We start from the raw sequence: 22822 nt of genomic DNA, 5'->3' as shown, positions 1-22822 counted from the left end.
TCTGTTTCTGGCAGTCATGCTCTGTACTTAATTGTCATTTTTGGTCTTTGTTTGTAAACCAGGGGAAGGCAAGGACATAGCCATATGCCTTGTGGCTTTTTCATGACTATGTATATATGAGTTAAAGTATTATTTTTGACTGTCTTAACATTTTTAACAATGAAAGTAAATACTTGTGATAAAAATTCAAACAATAAGGGCTGGGTGTGGTGGCTCATGCCTGTAATCCCAGCACTTTGGGTGGCCAAGGTGGACAGATTGCTAAGTCAGGAGTTCGAGACCAGCCTGACCTACATGGTGAAACCCTGTCTCTACTGAAAGTACAAAAATTAGCCGGGCATGGTGGCACATGCCTGTAATCCCAGCTACTCAGGAGGCTGAGGCAGGAGAATCACTTGAACCCGGGAGGCGGAGGTTGCAGTGAGCTGAGATCACGCCACTGTACTCCAGCCTAGGCTGGCGACAGAGTGGGACTCTGTCTCAAAAAAATAAAGAAAAATGAAAAAATTCAAACAGTGTAAAGATATACAGAGTAAAAAGTAAAAGTTCTTCATACTCTTAATATTCCTGCTTCTTCACAGAAATCTTCAGTACTGCATACTTGATTTGAGTATTTTCTTTCTTTTTTCTATACATGTTCATTTAGATGTAGATCCGAATTTTTAGAAACATAACTGTATGTATAGTGACCTTTTTTTTTTTTTTTCTTTTTTTTTTTTGAGACGGAATTTCGCTCTTGTTGCCCAGGCTGGAGAGTAGTGACACGATCTCAGCTCACTGCAACCTCTGCCTGCTGGGTTCAAGCCATTCTCCTGCCTCAGCCTCCTGAGTAGCTGGGATTACAGGCATCCGCCACCATGCCTGGCTAATTTTTTGTGTTTTTAGTAGAGTTAGGGTTTCACCATATTGGCCAGGCTGGTCTCAAACTCCTGACCTTAGGTGATAGGTCCACCTTGGCCTCCCAAAGTGCTGGCATTACAGGCGTGAGCCACCACGCCCAGACTGAATTTTTTTTTCACTTAACAATGTATCTTGGAGAACTCTGTTACATATTTTGCTGTGTCCCATTTTTAACTGCTGTATTCATACTCCGGACAGATGTCTTAGTCAAACAGAAAAATCTAATTCATGTAGGCAGCAAAGTACTTCATGACATCAAGGAATACCTTCTCTGGTGCTGACGGATATTAATGCCTGACATATGGGGATAGTTAGCACAGAATCTTACCATTGACTTATTTGTGTGAATAAGTCTTGTTTTTTTTGTTGTTGTTGTTGTTTTGTGGTTTTTGTTTTCTGTGGTTTTTTTGAGATAGTGTCTTACTTAACTTTGACCCACAGTGGAGTGCTGTGGCACAGTTTTAGATCAGTGCAATCTTGAATTCCTGGGTTCAAGCAATCATTCTACCTCAGCCTCCTAAGTAGCTGGGATTATAGGTGCTTGCCACCATTCCTGGCTGATTTTTTAGATATTTTGTAGAGATGAGGTCTGGTTATGTTGCTCAGGCTAGTCTCAAACTCTTGGCCTTAAGCAGTCCTCCCACCTCAGCCTCCCAGTGTGCTGGGATTATAGATGTGAGCCACAGCATCTGTCCTGTCCTGTCCTGTTCTATTTTTAAAATGTTTGTTAGGCCAGGTGCAGTGGCTCACGCCTGTAATCCCAACACTTTGGGAGGCCGAGGTGGGCGGATCACAAGGTCAGGAGATCGAGACCATCCTGGCCAACATGGTGAAACCCCGTCTCTACTAAAATACAAAAAATTAGTCAGGCATGGTGGTGCATGCCTGTAGACCCAGCTACTCAGGAGGCTGAGGCCGGGGAATGACTTGAACCCGTGAGGCGCAGCTTGCAGTGAGCTGAGATCGCGCCACTGCATTCCAACCTGGCGACAGCCAGACTGTCTCAAAATAAAATAAAATAAAATGTTTGTCTCTTTCAGGGTAAAAAACATTTTCTTTCAATTGCCTGGCACATAGTTGAGAATACATTTGTCAAATTAATGAATGATCAAAAGACTGTTGAAAGTTAAGTTCTGGACTAAATAATACAAAGTCCTTGTAATGAATACAAAGTATCTATGATGATATCTATAATATGTCTCAGGGTATTTGTTAATGAGTTAATTATTTTCCTTGGTCAAGGAGATATTGAAATATTGAAGTTTAATTTTTTTTTCTGTTTTTGTTTAGTAAACCTTCATTGCTGAATTACCATTATTTTTGGAAATTTCATTTGCTAATCATAAGATGAATTATTCTTTTATTTCCAGCATCCAGTTTTGGATGAACCAATAGCAGAAGCTGTCTGTATTATAGCTGATATGGATAAATGGACTGTTCAAGTGGCCAGTAGCCAGAGACGAGTGACAGATAATAAATTGGGAAAGGAAGTATTGGTTTCCAGTCTTGTTTCCAATCTGCTTCATTCCACACTTCAGCTTTATAAGCATAACTTGTCTCCAAATTTTGTAAGTATGTGTAACGACGTTTGCATTACTTTAAGCACTGCTTAAAGCTTTCATCATTGTTTTTCTGAAAAAAAGCTGTTAGGGACTGAATGTTTGTGTCATTACCTGAACTCATATATTGAAGCCCTAATTCCCAGTGTGACAGTATTTGGAGACAGGGTCTTTGGGAGGTAGCTAAGGTAAGATGAGGTCTTGAGGGTGGGGTGCTCATGATGGTATTACTGGCCTAAGAAGATGAGGAAGAGAGAGAAAGCTTGTTCTCTCTCCACCATGTGAGGACACAGTGAGAAAACGACTGTCTGCCAGCAGGAAGAGAGCCCTTACCAGAACCCAACCATGCTTGCACCTTGGTCTTGTATTTCTAGCTTCCAGAACTGTGAGAAAATAAATATCTGGGGTTTTTTGTTTGTTTGAGACAGTGTCTTAATCCCATCACCTGGGCTGGAGCTCAGCAGTGCGATCTTGGCTCCTTGCAGCCTCGACTTCTTGGGCTCAGGTGATCCTCCTGCCTTAGCCTGCTGAGTAGCAGGAACTACAGGCACGTGCTACCACGCCTGACTAATATTTTGTATTTTTTTAGTAGAGACGGCATTTTGCCCCATTGCCCAGACTGGTCTCAGACTCCTGAGCTCAAGTGTTCCTTCTGCCCCAGCCTCCCAAAGTGCTGAGATTACAGGCATGAGCCACCATGCCCAGCTATATATCTGTTTTTTTGTTTTTTTTTAATCCACACAGTCTATGATACTTTGTTATGGCAGCCCAAGCTAAGACAGAAGGGGATGTGTACATGTCTGTATGTTCTGATTTCAGCAGCCAAAATTTTTGATCATGTGTAGTATAGTCATGCAACATGTCCCAACTTTGTGTAGAATGCCAGTACATTCTGGATCCTCATTGTCATGTCAGGACTTTTACTGATCTCTTTGTAATACTGGTAACCTCTTACTAGTAAAAGACCCCATTTCTAACTTTCGAGGTTCTTTCTTTCACTCATTAGGAGAACTATAACATAGCATAGTTAAAAAGCTCTGTAGTTCAAGATGATAAAGGATATCTATGACAAACCCATAGCCAGCATCACACTAAGTGGTGGAAGACTGAAAATATTTCCCTAAGATTAGGAAAAAGACAATGATACCCACTTTGACTACTTCTGTTCAACATGCTACTGAGAGTTTCTAGCCAGAGCAATCAGGCAAGAAAAATACAAAAGACTTCAAAATTGGAAAAGAGGAAATTAAATTATCTCTGTTTGCAGATGACATGATTTTCTCGTACATAGAAAACATAAAGATTCCACAAAAAACTGGTAGAGCTAATAAGCAAATTAAGCAGATTTGCATAATACAAAACACATAAAAATAAGTTGCATTTATGTATACTTATTTGAACAATGAACACTCTGAAAAGGAAATTAAGAAAACAATTCCACTTACAATAGCACCAAAAAGAATAAATTACTTAGGAATAAATTTAGGGAGACAAAAGACTCACTTGTACACTATAAGGTACAAAACATTATTGATAGAAATTAAGGACATATGTAAATGAAAGCACTTCCCATCCTCTTGGATTGAAAGAATTAGTATTATTAGGATGCCATTACTATTCAAAGTTATCTACAGATTAAATGTAATCCCTATCAAAATCCAATTGATATTTTTTGCAGAGATAGAAAAACCCATCTTAAAATACATTAAGAATCTCAAGAGACCCCAAAGAGATAAAACAATCTTGAAAAACAACAGTGTTGGTAGATTTCACATTTCTTGATTTGAAAACTTACTACAAAGCTACAGTAATCAAAACATTGTGCTACTGGCATAAGGACAGGCATACAGACCAGTGAAGCAGAATGGAGATCCTAAAAGTTAACCCTCACATGTAAGTTTAATTAATTTTCAACAAAGGTGCCAAGACCATTAAACAGGGAAAGGAGTCTTTTCAACAAAAGATGCTGGGAAAACTGGATAGCCACATGCAAAAGAATTATGCCATATACAGAAATGAACTCCAAATGGATCAAAGATTTAAGAGCTAAAACTATAAAACTTACAAGAAAACCTGGGGGATAATCTTTTTGACATTGGATATGGCAGTGACTTCTTGAATTTGAAACCAAAAGCATAGATAACAAAAGTAAAAAAATAGATACATTGGACTTCATGAAATTAAAAACTTTTATTAGCTATCACAGAGTGAAAAGACAACCTATAAAATAGAAAATATTTGCAAATCATATATCTCAAAAGGGATTGATACTCAGAATATATAAATAACTCCTACAACTCAACAGAAAGCAAACAATTGAATTAAAAAATGGCAAAGGTCTTGAATAGACATTTTGCCAAAGAAAATATACAAATGGCCAATAAGCACATGAAAATATGCGCAACATCATTAGGCATTAGGGAAATGCAAATAAAACCACAGTGAGCTGCCATTCAATACCTGTAAGGATGACTATGATAAAAAGAATTCACAACAAATAGTAAGTATTGACCAAGATGTGGCGACGTTGGAACCCTCATGCATTGTTGATGGTAATGTAAAGTGGTGCGGGAGCTGTGGGAAAAGTTTGGCTGTTCCTCAAAAAGTTTAACATTGTATTACCATATGATCTGTTAATTCCACTTCTGTGTTTATACTAAAAACAATTAAAACCAGGGATTCAGGCAGTATACTGTTGCTCATAGAAACATTATTCTCAATAGCCAAACGTTAGAAATAACCCAAGCGTCCATCAGCAAATGAATGGATAAACAAAATTTGGTATAATACATGTAATGCAATATTTACTCAGCCATGAAAAGGGCTGAAATTCTAATACATGCTACAACATGGATGAACCTCATAAGCATTATGCTAAGCGAAATAAACTAGACACAAAAGGACAAATATTGTATGATTCCACTTATATGAGGTACCACAAATAGGCAGATTCATAGAGACTGAAACTAAAATAGTGGTTACCAGGAGCTGCGGGAAAAAAGAGAATAAGGAGTTATTGTTTAATGAGTACAGAGTTTTTGAGATGATGAAATGTTCTTGAAATGAATGGTGATGATGGTTGCACAACACTGAATGCTCTTAGGACTATGAAATTATATACTGTGAAGTGGTTAATATAGTAAATTATATTACATATTTTATATCTACATATATTTTGCAGTTGAAATTTTCTTATGGCGTTATCAGCCTAAAGCATTGTGAAAAAAACATACGCTATAAAACCACAACCATTTGGTTGTGTTTTTCCAGTAATAAAGTGGATTTTTATTAGGAGCTTTTAATAGCTGATTTTCATTGGAAAGGAACACTTTGCAAGAATTTAATGTTTAGCGCCTGAAACTTCTGTTTTTTTCCTCAAATATGTTTAGCATCAATTCACATGATAAATCACCTATTTTAGTAAATTGAACAAGTTAATTGACATTAAACAAAATGTATGTGTTTTAGGTTTTTGTTGTTTTTTTTTTTAACTTTTGTCGCCCAGGCTGAATTGCAGTAGTAGTCATGGCTCAATGCACCCTCAAAACCCTGGGCTCAAGCAGTCCTCCTGCCTTAACCTCCTGAGTAGCTAAGACTACAGGCACATATCACCATGCTCGGCTAATTCTTTTTTTTTTTTTTTTTTTGTATAGACAGAGTCTCACTATGTTGTCCAGGTTGGTCTCGAACTCCTGCCCTCAGATGATCCTCCTGCTTCCACCTCCCAGAGTGTTGTGATTACAAGTGTGAACCACAATGCCCAGATGTGTTTTAATTTTCAGTCTTTCAGCTTAGAAATTGGGGAACTACATAGCATTCTTTATGAACTTTTGCAAACTGTTTTTTATTCTCCACAGGAGAATACATCCTTTCCTGTGTAAATACATTTGAAAAGTATTAATTTGTAAAAATTTTACATTTATCAAATTTGGAATAAAAACATAGTGAAAGCAGTTTTGGAATGGATAGTAGTGATGGTTGCACAACATTTTGACTGTATTTAGTGCCACTGAAGTATACTTAAAAATGGTTTTGGGGCTGGACACGGTGGCTCACACTTGTAATCCCAGCACTTTGGAGGCTGAGGTGGGTGGATCACCTGAGGTCAGGAGTTTGAGACCAGCCTGGCCAACGTAGTGAAACCCTGTCTCTATTAAAAATACAAAAGAAATTAGCCGGGTGTGGTGTGCATGGCTGTAGTCCCAGCTACTCAGGAGGCTGAGGCAGAAGAATCGCTTGAACCCGGGAGGTGGACGTTGCAGTGAGCTGAGAGCATGCCATTGCACTCGAGCCTGGGTGACAGAGCGAGACTCTGTCTCAAAAACAAAAAACAAACAAACAACAATGGTTAAAAGGGCAAATTGTATGTGTATTTTTAGCACAGTTAAAAAAAAATGATGCTGTAGAAGGTAATCTTTGATATGAGCTAGAAAAAGGTTCACTTCCCTCTTTAGCTAAAACTACATACTTTAAAAATGTGCTCCAAATTTTAGTTCATGTTGAAATAAATAAACAGAATTGTCAAAAACATTATGTTTTGGAGTTTGCCATGACTGAGAGTTGCAAACTGTTTTCTGACCTGGTTCTTGGTTCCTCCCTAACTACAGTGTGTAATGCATCTTGAAGACCGGTTGCAGGAGCTATACTTCAAAAGTAAAATGCTGTCTGAATACCTGAGGGGGCAGATGCGTGTTCATGTCAAGGAGCTGGGAGTGGTTCTGGGGTATGTTAATCGTTTCTTTTCTGGCTTTGCTTTCATTGCTCTGTCATCGTGCAAGGAATGTTCCTCAGAATTGCCCTTTCTTCTTTTATGTATCTTCTCCTATTAGAAGCTGGAGGCTGTTATCATTTAGTTTGCCCTGTACCATATAATAACCTGAAAGGCATTATCCTTTGTACCATTATATACAGTCGGTTGAGAATATAATCAGAATGAATTAAAATCTGAATTTTTTTCTGAGAAAAATAAGTACATACTCATTTTTATTTATTAAATATGTTGCAAACTCATTATTCCAAGTATCTGCCCTGCCTTCTAAATGAGCTGATTGAGGTAACAGAAGTCTGAGGATGGTAATACGTTATCCATATATTACTCCTTCCTCCCCATTAACTATATATTATGTCTGTCTACTCTGCATTATTCTCTGGTAGAAAACAGTTATCAAAAATGCTTACTGAAGGAGGAATGGGAAGTTGGTGGGGGAGCACAGTATGGCCCTATTTCATTATGTTCTGTGGTCACTTTTCTTGGGTTCTCTGGCCACTTTAGGTGGGTTCATATGAATCATTTCTTGAAATGCCATTAAAGAAAGCAAAACAAGCTAGAACTTTTATCTAATTTTGCTTTTATGATGGGAAAAGAAACCAGTATCACTGAGAACCTACTGTATGTCAGAAACCAAATTAAATTTTTTTACTAGTGTTATTTCTTAATTCTTGTTATCATCCTGCAGTGTGTAGGCAATGTTATCCAGGTTGGAAACAGATGATTCTGTAAGTTAACATGCCAGATGTCACACACACTGGTAGGACTAATTAGGGATTTGAATGACTCTATATCTTTTTTCCTTTAGACCCTATTTATATTCTGTAGTACCACACTGTTGGTCCAGTCCTGATGATTTTGACTTGAGTTATACAGAGAGAATTGTTCTCCAGTATTTGGAAAATCAATTAACAGGATATAATGTTGTTTTTCTGGGGAGTAAGGTGTGTGTTTAATGCCTTTATGTAAAAATATTTAAGACAAGTTTTAAAAAGTAACATACATATAACCAAAATTTACAGTGCATTTTGACATACAATGAAAAGTGTCATTGTCTTCTTTCCCCAACTTCCAACCCCTACTCAAACACTGTTAACAGATTGTTTTATAGAATTTTTAAATGAATATTATTTAAAAATCTAACGACTTATACTCTTGTGTGCTTGTACAACTTTCCTTTTCCTATATCTTGAATGTTCATATAAGCACATAATAATCTCATTCTTCCTAATGGCTGTCTAGCATTCCATTAATGTTGGAATTTAGATTATTTTTAGTTTTTTGCTACTATAAACCAATGCTAGACTGAATATAAATCTCTGACATTTGTAGGATAAATTCCTTGAAATAGAATTTTTGGTTAAAGGGCCTGTATTGATAGATAGTTTGATAGATTATACTGAATACTCTCCAGAAAGTTTCAATATGAATTCCCACAAACAGTAAGAGGCGCTGTTCTCACTACTGGCTGTAACCAAATTTGATCTTTGCCAAGCTACTAGCTAAAAAATGGCATCTGATTTTATTCACGTTTCTCTAACCATAATATTTTCTATGTTGATTGGCTATTTTTCTATTCCTGTAAATTTGTGGTAGGATGTATTTTGAAGTAGCTCCCATTACTTCCAATACATCTTATTATAGAAACATCTGAATCTAAAACAATCTGGGTACACACTATTACTGTTTTTTGTTTTTTGTTTTTTTTTTTTTTTGAGACAGGATCTTGCTTTGTCGTCGTGCTGTTGGTACATGGTTGACTTCAGCCTCAACCTCCCGGGCTCAAGAGATCCTTCTGCCTCAGCTTCTAGAGTAGCTGGTACCATGGGCACACACCACCATGCCCAGCTGGTTTTTAAAATTTTTTCATGGAGATAGGGTCTCAATATCTTGCCATTATCTTGCTTAAGTTGGTCTTGAACTCCTGGGCTTAGCAATCCTCCCACTTAGGCCTCCCAAAGTGTTGGGATTACAGGCATGAGTCACCGCACCCAGCTGTTATTACACTAGATTGTAGTTGTTAGTCATTGTGCCTTGCCCAAATTCATGTTCCATCAGCATGTCATTGAGACACTTTCCTACATTTACCACGACGTTACTCATATCTGTAGTTCTGTGATTTATTTACTGAAAATTTTTCATTTTGGCCAGAGTGGCCTAGCTTCTTAACTGTTGAGGTATAGTGACCTTACAGGTGGTAATTATTGCCTGTAGAGTTCATGTCCTCGGTACAGAAAATCAAAACTGAATTTTTTTTCCCCTTTATTTCAGGATTGAATCCAGTGATCTTCCACTTCTGGCTGCTGTAGCAAGCACTCACTCTCCATATGTTGCACAAATACTCCTTTAATATACCTAAAGATTGTTAGAAATTGGTGGGAAAATAAGTAGAAACCAAGGAAGCAGACACAACATGCATTTATGGAGATTCTTTTTCCCTTTTAGACTTCCATCTGAATCAGAGTCAGTCACCAGGGTATCCTGCGTAGCATTGTGTATTCTGTGTATGTCAGATGGCTTTTTCTTTTTGACTGGACTTTTGGGTGGTGGTAGATTTTTAAACAAATGAAATTAAAGCAACAATAATTTTGAAGCATTTGAAAGAGCCAAAGTGTATGGTAGAAATTTCTACAAAATGAATATTATCAAGAGTTTCATGTGATCACTGCAGTGTTGTCACAACTCATAAATAGCAACAATGTCTCATGATTTAATGGCTCAGAAATAGCTATTTCATTAGTTTTTAATTTTTAATTTCTAAGGTACAGAGATCTATAAAACCTTGATTGTTTGTTAGTTTTGCAATTCAAAACAGCTAATTTCTGGTTATTTCTCAAAATAAGTATTTTAAACAACCTATTAATTATAACAAACTCAGAATAATTGAGTGTAAATGTGTTATGTTATCCACCCAAGTGTACATATGTACCTATTTTTTTAAAAAAGCAGAGGTAGAAATACAAGATTGGTAAACATGCCTTTAAAAAATATATATTTTCAACTAGTATTGTCTATAATGCTGAAATGTTACTTATGGGTGATTTTTCTGTTTCACGCACTCTAAAATATAAGTAAAGCCAACCTTTTTTTTTTAAGGCTGAGATTCCCAAAATGAGAATACTACTTTATATCATTTGTTTGTAAGTATGAGCTATTCTTACAAATATTAATATTTGCATATTCACTAATTTAACATAAATGAAAATTAGGATTAAAAATTGCACCAAAGCATTGGCAAAAACAATACTATATTCTTTAAAAGTGCTCAGGTAGCCAAGGCCCTTGCTTTTGGTATCAGCCCTCATGAACCCATAGGAGCTGAATATTTGTTTCACTGCTTAATAATACTCAATTTACACTAATAGAACTCATAACTCTTAAAATTATTCTTTTTTTTTCTAAGAGCCCCTCCCTTCCAAAAGCGCATTTTTTTTCAAAGATTTTCACTTCTCAATTGTTGCCTTTGTACATACTATAGAATGTTGCTTGTAAGAAAGGCTAATACGGAACCAAACTCTTGTAAGTAATGTAAATAGAAAGGTGGGTGGATAAAGTTTTCAATACTCTCTACTACCTCAGTTTACTTGAATACTACATTATAGTTTATAGCTTATCTGGTCTAAGAGACTTTTAATGCTAGTAGTAAAGTTGGTTTCTGCTTTCATTGACTATTTTCATCATAATTTCATCATTGATTAAAAAAAGAAAACCACTTGTTCAGTTATTAAATATATTTACTATATAACACATCCATTCTTGCTGTTTAAATTTTCAATAGATAATGGAAAGTTGTCTTTGACCTTGAATTTACAGCATTGGGTCACATTTTGCCTTGCTCTGTATGTATTCAAGAGACCTCCAACTAGACAAAGAAGAAATGGTTGTTTTAATGGAATGTAAACCTGAAATTGGTGGGTCTGCGATCTGTTTGGCCCATGACCTTTTACCTAGTCCCAGTTATTACCTGAGTCTCCCATGGATGACTTGCTGCCAAGGAGTGTTTGTGGATATATTTTCTTTGGCTTAATTTTCTTATTCTGTACATTAGCAAAATTATCCAGTTGTCTAATTTTGGAATTCTATGAGTCAATCCTTTTGGCAGAATTCAGAATATTAAAAAGTTCATACATTTGCGGGTCATTGTACCTTTTTTTTTTTTTTTTGAGACGGAGTTTCACTCTTGTTGCCCAAGCTGGAGGGCAACGGTGCGATCTCAGCTCACTACAACCTCTGCCTTCCAGGTTCGAGTGATTCTCCTGCCTCAGCCTCCCAAGTAGCTGGGATTATAAGTGTGTGCCACCACGCCCAGCTAATTTTGTATTTTTAGTAGAGATGAGATTTCACCATGTTGGTCAGGCTGGTCTTGAACTCCCGATCTCAAGTGATCCACCTGCCTCGACCTCCCAAAGTACTGGGATTACAGGTGTGAGCCACTGTGCCCAGCCTTGTACATTATTATTTTTTATTGTAGCTCTATGTAGCAGTTGGATAATGTCTGGGTGTTTCCTTAACCATCAAACTATTCTTTATTTAAAATGTTTAATAACCATTTAGAAATTCTAGTCCTCAATAAGTGGGTGGCTCATGCTACTGTTGTTCATAAAGCTAAGCTTTGCTGGGAAGGAAATGACCTATAGTTTCTTAAAGAATCATTAATCCTTATAGGATTCGTGAGTTACTGTTTTTTTCCTCCCCCTCCCTCCCATTCCTGAGTTTTATAATCTAATCCCTCTATAATTTCTATTACCTTCATCATAGTCATTCTTTCCTTACGCAAAGCCCAAGGAATGAGCTGCTGCTACTTTGAAGTGTAGTCATTATGATGAATGTGAAAAGAGTTTTGGCTTGTTGGAAATAATTTTTACAAGTTATGGTACAGACAGTTGTTACATATCAAAAAAAAAAAACCCTGTTTATTGAAACAGGAAATAAAAAAGGGATCTTTTACATTGTAGAATTAAAACTAATTTTTTCTTGTATATAAACTAATTGGTTTGATTTTAAATATTTCTGGCTTTTATTAATATGTCTTAATTTTGAGTTTGAAAATGTTAAGTGCAATAAAAACATACTAGTACAGATTTTGTTTTGTTCCAATTGGCATACTCTGGGGATGATCACTTAAACAGGTTTTACATAATGCCTACTTCTGGTAGATGTCTTATGAGATTGTTTGCTTTTTCTAAGTTACTTAGATGTTGGATATGTAAAATGTACATAGTTGTTTCTTGTTCTGTATACATTTCTCAAATGTACACTTGTATTATAATAACTTCCCAGTTCTAGGGGATATTTGTGCAATAAATACACATGTCAATTTGATGGATGGTGTTGGTCTTTCTTTCATATATTAAGGTATACGTAACATTATGGACTGATGTCAGACCACCTAGATTCTTGTCCAAAGTTTGACACTTCTAAGGATGTGACCTTTCCCCATTGGTATTTCCATATTGGTAATTTAATAGAATCTACCTCATGAGGTGGTTGTGAGAATCAAATGAAATAATGAATGTTAAGGATTTAGCTCAGTGCTGGCATACTCCAAATGCTAAATAATTTTTGGCTGCTACTTTTACCAGATAATCTGTCCAGCCTTCCTCCTGTGGGCCCCCCCCACACCTACTGTTGTGAGAATTTTTAACATATGTTCTTATGAATAAAAACATAGTAACAGAAAATGTAAGAGTATCTTCTTACAGTGACAAATTGAAAAGTTCTTTAAATGCTTTTATGAAAGCAAACAACCCAACAATCTAAAACCTAGAAGTTATGTAATGTTAAGAAAATTGTATTCAATACAGGCCAGGTGCGGTGGCTAATGCCTGTAATCCCAGCACTTTGGGAGGCTGAGGTGGGCAGATCACCTAAAGTGAGGAGTTTGAGACCAGCCTGACAAACCTGGTGAAACCCCATCTCTACTAAAAATACAAAAATTAACCTGGCATGGTGGCAGACACCTGTAATCCCAGCTACCCCGGAGGCTGAGGCAGGAGAGTTGCTTCTTTCCTGCCTCAGCCTCTAGAGGTTGCAGTGAGCTGAGATCGTGCCACTGCATTCCAGCCTGGGCAACAAGAGCAAAACTTTGTCTCAAATAAAAAAGAACATTGTATTCAATACAAATTACTATACTTTACAAAAAATTGGCTGATTAGTTTGGGTTTTAATCCTCTTCGTTCACTGATTTACAAGTAACTGAGCAAGTCTATTGTCTTCATCTGTATTGTAGGGAAGTCAGCTTTGTGCTTGCTCTATAGCAGTGACTCATCAGTGAGTAGGCTTATTGGTAAGCTGTCTTGCTCAGGCTAGGTTGATCTGGGCAGAGTTAGTCCTGGGGGCGGGACTAGACCAGGGGCTTTTTGATGTACCTGTTTTCATATAATATTACATATTATCACTCTTACATTTAACCAAAGAGAATAAGTGAACTGTTTCAAAGCAGAGAAGTCCCAAGTATTTGGGAAACAGCTGTCAGCTATTTTAAAGGTTTAAAACTGGTAACATTTGTGAAGATTTTTGCTAATGAGAAAAGGAAATACAGAGACTTTAATGTGATTTTCTGAACTCACAGTCTTTCCTGTGTGTTCATCTTGTCTCTCAGACCAGAATGTTTTCTCAACTACTATGTGGTGACAGCTGTATCGTAAAGATATCCGGGATTTCTTCATTTGTCTTTGCCAATATGAAAGGTGGGGTAGGGTGGCAAGTAGGACCAAACCTGAGCTGAAGGTGCAAGGTGGGGCTGGAAAATTGTAGCTGTGAGTGGGAACAGCTTAGGCAGATAGAAATGGGGGACATAGAGGAGTGTAGTGCTTCCTGTTTTTATTCCATACTGCATGCTGGGCTTTGCCCTGTTTGCTCTAAATTTAAGATTAGTTGAGACTTCCCCTTCCTGCCCTCCCCCACCCCCAACCCCCCGCCAAAAATACAAGCAGTCCAGAACAGAATATGTTCCCACCCATTATTTGTCAGGAGAACTTTAGTGTCCTTTGGTCTTAAAGCATGTGCTCAGTTACCCTCTCTCTTCCAATACTCAGGTGACTAGTTCTCCTTATCTTTCTTTTAACACTAACTTTGTTTCTGGTGAACCTGAATCTAGACTGATCCCTTCATCAGATTGCAGACACCTCTATCTGGGTTAAACAGTCTTCTTAAACATCCCACAAATAAACCTGCATTTTCCTCTAAGGAGAGTATTAAGTTAAAGAGGCTTGAGCTTCCTTCCTTTTCAAGTGGCTATCTTAATCAGGACAGTCCTTATATTTACCTCAGTGCACAAATTCAAATAATGATAAAGGCAGTATTGCTTTCCTACATTGTCTCAAGGGGAAGGATGAAACTGTTGATAAATATGTAAGTACAGGGAAGGTATTATTTTCATAAGAATCTTGTGATACCATTCTTGGGCATATTTGGTCTAGCACTCACAAGTCAATGTCCTTTAGTATGGTACAATGACTGGGGTTAAAAATGGATCAGACTAGTTTAGAATCACAATTATTATAGTTTAAAAGTGGTTCTCAAACTTGGTTGCATATTGGAAGCACCTGGGGTAGCTTTTGAAAAATAAGAGTTCCTAGACCCCCACTCCTAGAGATTCTGATTCAATAAAACTGACCTGGATTTTAGTCAGTAAAAGCTCTTATTTGTCCGTAGTAGTGACTCAATCTCTAGCATACTCCAAATCTCAATTCGTTACTTCATTTCAGGTACTGTTAAAACCAGAGCTCTTTACCCCGTTTTTGTTGGTTTGCAGTTATTCTGGAAAGATGGATATATGATTACATCTATTTATTGAGCATTCAGTTTTGCAATGCAACAGCTATGTAACCAGAGATGATCTTTGTCACTGGAGAGCAATCAAGTACCTCTCTTCAAAAAATATATATATATATATATATTTCACTCTTGAGCAGGTTCATGATATTCAAGTACCTCTCTTTCTAATAGCAAAATGCCCTCTTAATAAGTTAGTCCTTAGTTCTCTTTGGTCATTCAGCAAATATTTATTCAACACCTATTATGTGCTAGGCATAGGTTTGGATACTAGGGATATGCCAGTAAATAATACATTATTTCTGTTTTCATAGAGTTTACATATTTTCCTTTTTGTGGAGAGGATAGACCAAAAAAATTATATATACATGTTACTCATATGTAATGTGCTGTCAGGTAGTAGTAAGTAAACATAAATAGTTAAGCCAATTAAAAAGTCCTTATTTTCCCACAATTTAATAAATTACTTGCATTCAGACCATTATATTTTTCTTTCAGATACAAGTTAATGCTGGTGAATCCTGCCCTGGAGGTTGCCTTTTGTCTGAAAATAGCTATTAGAACTTCACTGTCTCTCCTCACTTTTCTCTGTATATAACAATATAATACAAGATAGTAAAGGACAAGATAGATTTTGAAAATGTATACTTAAATTTAGTTACGGATAGTCACCATGTATATTAATGTAGTTTTTACTACTGCTGTCTAATGACAAAACCCAATTATTTTTGCATACTTTCTCTTGTGAAATATATACAGAAAACAGAGTAAATATATACTCATATAACCATCACTAAGGTCAATAAGTAGATCATTTTCAGCAGTCCAGAAGCCCCCTCCTCCATGTGCCCTATCCTGACCATAATTCTCTACCATCTCACTTTCGTAACTACCACTCTGACTTCATTTCCTTGCTTTCTCTTTATTATTTTACCTCTGTATATGCATCCCTGAAAGACCTAGTTTTGCTTATGTTTAAACTCTGTGTGTGTAATCATACTCTGTATTTTGTTTTGCTTTTTTTCTCTCAACATTATGTTGGAGAATCATCACTATGTGCTATGTAGCTATGTGCCATTGTAGATGAATATTTTACAATTTATCCCTTCTAGTATTGATGGATATTTGGGTTATTTCCAGTTTTTGGCTTCTATGAATAATGAACATTTTTCTCCATCTTTTCTGTTAATAGGGCAGGGGTCCCCAGTCCCCAGGCTGAAGACTGGTACTGGTCCATGGCCTGTTAGGAAGCAGCCACACAGCAGGAGGTAAGCAAGCATTAACTGCCTGAGCTCCACCTGTCAGATCATCAGGGGTATTAGATTCTCTAGGAGCAGGAACCCTATCATGAACTGCACATGTGAGGGTTCTAGGCTGCATGCTCCTTATGAGAATCTAATGCCTGATGATCTGAGTTGGAACAGTTCCATACTGAAACCCTCCCCCAACCCCCACAGAAAGTTTGTCTTTCACAAAACCAGTCCCTGGTGCCGTAAAACGTTGGGGACTGCTGCTATAGGGCATATATCAAGGAAAGGACTTGCTATCATAAGGTGTGTTATGCTTCAGCTTTATTACTTTTTTTTGCCAAAAGTGACTTCCCAACTTGCACTTAACTAGCAGTTTGAGAGAGTTCCTCTTGCTCCACATCCTCACAAAAACTTAAATGTGTTTTGGGATTGTTGTAAGTGAAAAAAACTATACTAAAAAAATCTACTCAATTATTCAAAGTTGAATTTCTACTTTAGAGGAATTACTTCCCAGGCCGGGAGCAGGGACTCACGCCTATAATCCCAGCACTTTAGGAGGCCAAATTGAGTGGATCATTTGAGATCAGGAGTTCAAGACCAGCCTGGCCAACATGGTTAAAATGGGTGAATCACCGTTTCTACTAAAAATACAAAAATTAGCCGGGTGTGGTGGTGGGCGTCTGTAATCTCAGCTACTCGGGAGGCTGAGGCAGGAGAATCCCTTGAACTCCCAAGTAGTTCAAGGGACGTTGCAGTGGGCTGAGGTCACGCCATTGCCCTCCAGCCTGGGCAACAAGAGCAAAACTCTGTCTCAAAAAAAAAAAAAAAAAAAAATCACTTCCCAGAGGCGAAATCATGGAAATAATAAAGAGTGCTTAGATTGTGCAGGCAACATACTAAGTGCTTCATGTGAAATTTCTCACGTAATCTTAAGAAAATTCTGAAACAACAGGCCCTTTACTATATTCCCATTTAACATAGGAAAATTAAGATGTTAAATAACTTCAAGTCACTTAACTAGAAGAGGTCTAATATTAGAGACACAAATTCTAGGTCTATTTGCCCCTAAAGTTCAAGTTCGTGGTGATCATGCTTTATAGTTCCTTTTCCCTCTTTCAAAATATTGATGTGACTCTGAAAAATGATCCTTGAAGAACGGAAGGGATAACTTTTGTTTGTGATCCTAGGCAGACCTTTGAGAGGTTATATTTGTACCAAAAATGATGGGGAAAACAGATCGTCTGCAACATCCTGTGATTTTTCCACGATTACTTTATTTCTACAATGGCTATGCCACACTTCCCTGGTAAGGTTTTTGCTCTATACCTGAAAAAGAGAAATGCTAATAGTATGTTGTAAACTCCCAGTTTGGGCAAGCCCCAGGACCAACAGAAAACAGCCCTTAAGTCATTGCGGGTCCCAGAAACGGTGTTGAACTCTCATTGCTTTCAAATATACTTTTAACTCTTATTATGTCATTAAAATTACTGTGAATCGGTCAGTAGTTGGAAAGCATGTCATAATCATAAATCACCTTGTTTAGTGAACTATGCTAACTGCTGTGAGAAATACCAAGGTGTACCTAGATGTGGTTACAGCCATCAAGGAGCTTAAAATTCAGTGGAAAGGTGGTGTCGCCAAAGTTAGTTACCTATGAACTTACGAGAAAGGGTAAGGAGTATCCCAGAACGGTGGATTCTGAAATTGTCAGTAAGCTTATTGTTGAAACAGCCTCAGGAGCTCTCTGGCTGCTCCTAAGAGAGTTCTGTTTTTCTTACCAAGGGACCAGTGAAACAAAATTGGCTTTATTCGGTCTGTTGGGAAGCAGACTAGAATGTAAAAAGTATTGCAAAAGTTGCCACTCGAGTCCCAACACTAAACCCAGTAGTCTGAGGGAGGGTTGCCCCGGGCATTTAGTTACATGAACGCAGTCTAAATCCAGTTTTTTGACTCAAAGGTAATCGTGAGCTGGCCGCGGCACCGGCTGCCCATCCTGGCCGTGAAAGTTTGCTTTCTCTGCCCTGGTCTCATGACGTCCGTTTCGAATAGATCAAGCACTTCTCTGTGGGCAGCTTTCACAAGAGATTTCGTTTTATTTAAAGAGATATGGGGTGTGCGTGGACTTCCTTCTTTGCCGAATGGCGGCTTCTACTTCCGCATATTCAAAGTCGGCAGTAGAAGTTGCAGAGGGGAGCACAAACCCGGACTTGGCCACGCCCTGGGCTTCCGGATTTGAGCACAACAGTTCTCTCCACTCAGAACGCCTCCCCACGGTTCTGCCCCAAACTGCTATTTTTGCTTAGGCCCTCAGCGCGTTTCCGGTCTCTCCAGCGGATGGAGAAGCCGGAACCTAAACGCCAAGGCCGATCCCGTGACGGATTTAGGTGAGGTCTCGCGAGGTATCTTTAAATCTCACGACGACAGCAGGAAACCACTTACCCGCACCGCCCCAATTCTAACGTCACAGTGGAGTCACTCCCTTGGGCGTTCATTAGCGTGCGCATGCGTGCTGCGCATGCGCACTTACTCTCCCCCGCCCCCGCCAGGGCTTGTCTCCGGCCAGTCGCGCGTGGGTAGAGGCCCTAGGCGGGCGTTGCGAAGGGTTGTTTGCTTGCGTTTGGACCTTGTTACGGCGCGAAGTTCCCTCCTTGGGGCGGGGGAAAGGTACCGCACCCGCTACCTAGGGTGAATGAACTGTGGCGTGGGCTGCTAAGGGTAGGCTGCAGAGTACCCAGGCCGTGGCCATGAACTCACCCGTGGATCCTGGCGCTAGGCAGGCGTTGAGGAAGAAGCCGCCCGAGCGGACTCCAGAGGTGAGGCTGGTCGACCCTTATGTGCGTCCCACAGTCCAATAGACAGCATCCCCCTGTCTGTCCGAAACCCGCGGCGACTGCCCTCTTGCCAGAGTCTCGCACCTGCTACTGGGAATCTGTTCTCTTGAGTCTCTGCCCTGACCCGGCCCTTGTCGCCAGCAGGGTGCCAGCCGCCCTTCCTGCCCGTGATGCTGTCTTAACCCGCGTACCCATCCCTTGCCGGGAACTTCTGAGTGTCGTTAAGAAAGCACCATTACTAAGTCGTATTTTCTGAGTTGAGTAATAACGAGTTTCGGAGTTAGATGCCCATTCGTTTAAGTAGACTATGAAAAACGAGATGAAAATTGTAAGGGAAGTATCTCAGCCATGTAATTTAGAAATAGTTTTTCTTTAAAGGTCCCTGAAATATTGTACGGTTGCCTAAAAAAAGAGAAAGTTTTCAAAATTAGTTTAAAGGTTTGCATCCAGTCAAATGGTAAATTCTGTAGTAGATGATGCATGTTTAAAGAACACCGCTGTAGGTACTTTTTCAGACTGTCACTGGGAAGTTTTACAGTATTTTGTGCTTGGATCCAAAATTTGCTGTGTCGAGTTAACAGTTATGGTGTCAGCTCAAAAGATTTTCATTCGACCTGAAGGCTTGTTTTCTGGCATGTAACTAAAACCTGTTAGCTTTGCTTATCCCGGTAGAATGCTAAGGTTTTGGGGAAGGTTTTCCTTGATTTGGAGAAGTTTCTATGACAAGTGGGACATATTTTCTAAACAAAACACTAACAACAATGTGAGTGGATTGTTGGATTGTCTTGTTTAAAGTTGCAGTAAATGAAATGCTTTGGTTAATTCTTCCTAAGTCACTGTGGAGTTTTTCAGATATATAGTGTTTTGCATACTGAGTCTTAGTAACGTTGGGCTGACCTTTTGGGTCGTGACAATTATTCAGGCCATAACGGATGCCATGATAGGTCAAATTATGTTATTGAAGATCCTGATGTTTACATAGAAATAGCACAAATTCTACCACTTTCCAGAGTTCTCTTTTTGAGATATACATTTATAATTCGATGAGTTTTTGTTTCCTTATGCTGATTCTTGAAGTCAATGTGAGCTAATTGAATGTATGAATTTGAGTAGGCAAATTCTCTTACAGCTTTTATAGCCTTGGAAAGTATTATACAAGGCTTACGATGTGTAATGTAGGTTTTAATTTAATATTATTTTTTATTTTTTATTTGAGACAGTCTCACGCTGTCACCCAGGCTGGCATGTAGCGGCGCGATCTTGGCTCACTACAACCTTTGCCTCCCTGGTTCCAGCGATTCTTCTGCCTCAGACTCCGGAATAGCTGGGATTACAGGCAGGCGCCACCACGCCTGGCTAATTTTTTGTATTTTTAGTAGAGACGGGGTTGCACTATGTTGCCCATGCTGGTCTCGAACTCCGACCTCAAGTTATCTGCCCGCGTTGGCCTCCCAAAGTGCTGAGATTACAAGTGTGAGCCACAGTTGCCCGGCTGCTTTTAATTTTAAACATTACTTGCGGTACTAAATTCACATTTTAATGGAAAAATCCTACTGCTCTTTAACAGCAGAATTATTTATTTTGAAATTGCCTGTTTTATTTTATTTTTTTTTGAGATGGAGTCTCCCTCTGTAGCCCAGGCTGGAGTGCAGTGGCGCGATCTCAGCTCACTGCAACCTCCGCCTCCCGGGTCCCGGTTCAAGCAATTCTCCTGCCTCACCCTCCCTAGTAGCTGGGATTACAGGCACACGCCCCTATGCCTAGCTAATTTTTGTTTTTTTAGTAGAGACGGGATTTCACCATGTTGGCCAGGCTTGTCTTGAACTCCTGACATCATGATCCTCCCGCCTTGGCCTCCCAAAGTGCTGGGATTATAGGCGTGTGCCCTGCGCCTGGCTGAAATTGCCTATTTTTGAACCTTAGGAAATTTTCTAAACTGTTCATAAAGTTATGTTGGCCACTGTGTGCTGTGTTAAGTACTTTATTTTGTTTAACTGGAACAGCAGCCTTGTTCAAGGGAATGCTAAACAGCTGCCCACAGTACGCAGAATGTAGCCCTGACATCTAGCAGCATAAGAGGTTAACTGATGCATTGGTAGTGCTTTTGAATGAGCGTAGAATTTGGGGTAAAGAAGTATGAAGAAGGAAATCTGAATCCTAGTGATTTGTTTGTGATAAATAATTTGACGAAATTCTCGCAAGTTCATTTCTGTTTTCAGAAGGTCCTTACTTTTACTGGACTCCCAAGGGTCTATTATAAATATATTAGCTCAATAGTTGCTTATTGGGAGTCTAGCAGCTGAAGGCACTAGTCTCTGCACTCGGTTGTATCCATAAACAAAGCAGGTCTGCCCTAGTAAGACTTACATTCTGATAGCATGAAGAGGGGGGAAGGCAGATAATGAATATACTAAAAGGTAAGTTACATAATATGTAGCTTTTAATTGCTATTAAAAAAGAGCAGAGTAAGAGGGATTGAAAGCAAGGGGCAAGGGCTGGGTTGCAGTTTAAATAAGGTGGTTCGTTCGTCTGGGTTGAGAAGATGATTTTTGATCAAAGACTTGATGCATGTGATGGCATTAACTATAGGGGTATATGGAGAAAGTGCTTTCCCAGCAAAAGGAGCAATCGTTGCAAAGGCCCTATGTTGAGAGCATGTCTTGATGCATTCCAGGAATAGCAAGCAGCTTTGTGTGACTGGAGAAGGGTGAACAGGTGTGAGAGTAGTAAGAGATGAAGGAGTGGAGATAATGATGCATAGCATAGGGCACATCATATAGAACTTTCTAAATCATTGCAAATTATTTGACTTTTCAGTGAGGGGGAGCACTGAAAGATTTTGAAGCAGAGGAGTGATATTGACCTACTTAACCTTTTTTCTTTTATTTTCTTTTTATTTTGAGACAGAGTCTTGCTCTGTCGCCTAGGCTGGAGTGCAGTGGTGCAATCTCGGCTGACTGCAACCTCCGCCACCCGAGTTCAAGCGATTCTCCTGCCTCAGCCTCCTGAGTAGTGTGTGCCACCTCGCCCAGCTAATTTTTTGTATTTTTCGTAGAGATGGGGTTTCACCATGTTAGCCAGGATGGTCTCAATCTCTTGACCTCATCATCCACCTGCCTTGGCCTCCAACGTGCTGGGATTACAGGCGTGAGCCACCGCACCTGGCCCTGCTTAACCTTTTTTTTTTACTTTTTTTTTTTTTTTTTTGAGACAGAGTCTCACTCTGTCGCCCAGGCTGGAGTGCAGTGGCACGATCTTGAGTCACTGCGACCTCCGCCTCCTGGGTTCAAGCTATTTTCCTGCCTCAGCCTCCCAAGTGGCTGGGACTGCAGGTGTGCACCACCACACCCAGCTAATTTTTGTATTTTTAGTAGAGTCGGGGTTACACCATGTTGGCCAGGATGGCCTCAATCTCTTGACCTCATGATCTGCCCACCGCGGCCTCCCAAAGTGGTGGGATTACAGGCGTGAGCCACCGCACCTGGCCTACCTTTTGTTTTTAAAGAGGGTCTCACTATATTGCCCAGTCTGGTCACTAATTCCTGGGCTCAACAGATTCTCCTCCTTCAGTCTCCCAAGTAGCTGGAACTACAGGCATGTGCCACTACACCTGACTCCCCTATTGGGTAGTCTCCTGGCTGCTGTGTTGAGAATAGATTGTAGGTGTTTAGGGGCAAAAACAGGAAGTTAAAGGCTATTATTGCATTAAATCAGGTAAGAGATGATGGTAACTCTGAC

At 39.1% G+C, this 22822-nt stretch overlaps 2 protein-coding genes across 17 annotated transcripts in view; both read left to right on the top strand.

Annotated features, from left to right (window-relative positions):
• FNIP1 (folliculin interacting protein 1) overlaps window positions 1-17553 on the top strand; it is a 133882-nt gene extending 116329 nt beyond the window's left edge. For 4 of the 5 annotated variants that reach the window (XM_021940200.1, XM_021940201.1, XM_021940197.1 and 1 more), the window contains 3 exons: window positions 2271-2468; window positions 7067-7182; window positions 9499-12549. In XM_021940200.1, the coding sequence (XP_021795892.1) occupies window positions 2271-2468; window positions 7067-7182; window positions 9499-9577 (393 nt within the window). In that variant the 3' untranslated portion in view covers window positions 9578-12549. Of the gene's footprint in view, window positions 1-2270; window positions 2469-7066; window positions 7183-9498; window positions 12550-16195; window positions 16272-17440 lie in introns of those variants that run through there. The other variant, XM_021940199.2, reaches the window with a different exon arrangement.
• The window catches only part of RAPGEF6 (Rap guanine nucleotide exchange factor 6), a 211261-nt gene continuing 205896 nt past the window's right edge, over window positions 17458-22822 (top strand). For 5 of the 12 annotated variants that reach the window (XM_031666774.1, XM_031666768.1, XM_031666767.1 and 2 more), the window contains exon 1: window positions 17575-19066. Coding sequence is in view for 10 of the 12 variants with exons in the window: in XM_031666768.1 (XP_031522628.1) it covers window positions 18998-19066 (69 nt within the window). In the remaining 2 variants the exon portion in view is untranslated. The other 7 variants (XM_031666776.1, XM_021940196.2, XM_031666775.1 and 4 more) reach the window with 4 other exon arrangements.

This window comes from Papio anubis, chromosome 5 (genome assembly GCF_008728515.1).
Source record: "Papio anubis isolate 15944 chromosome 5, Panubis1.0, whole genome shotgun sequence".
Classification (NCBI taxonomy): domain Eukaryota; kingdom Metazoa; phylum Chordata; class Mammalia; order Primates; family Cercopithecidae; genus Papio; species Papio anubis.
The sequence above is the reverse complement of the archived record's forward strand: the minus strand, read 5'-3'. Positions and strand labels throughout refer to the sequence as shown.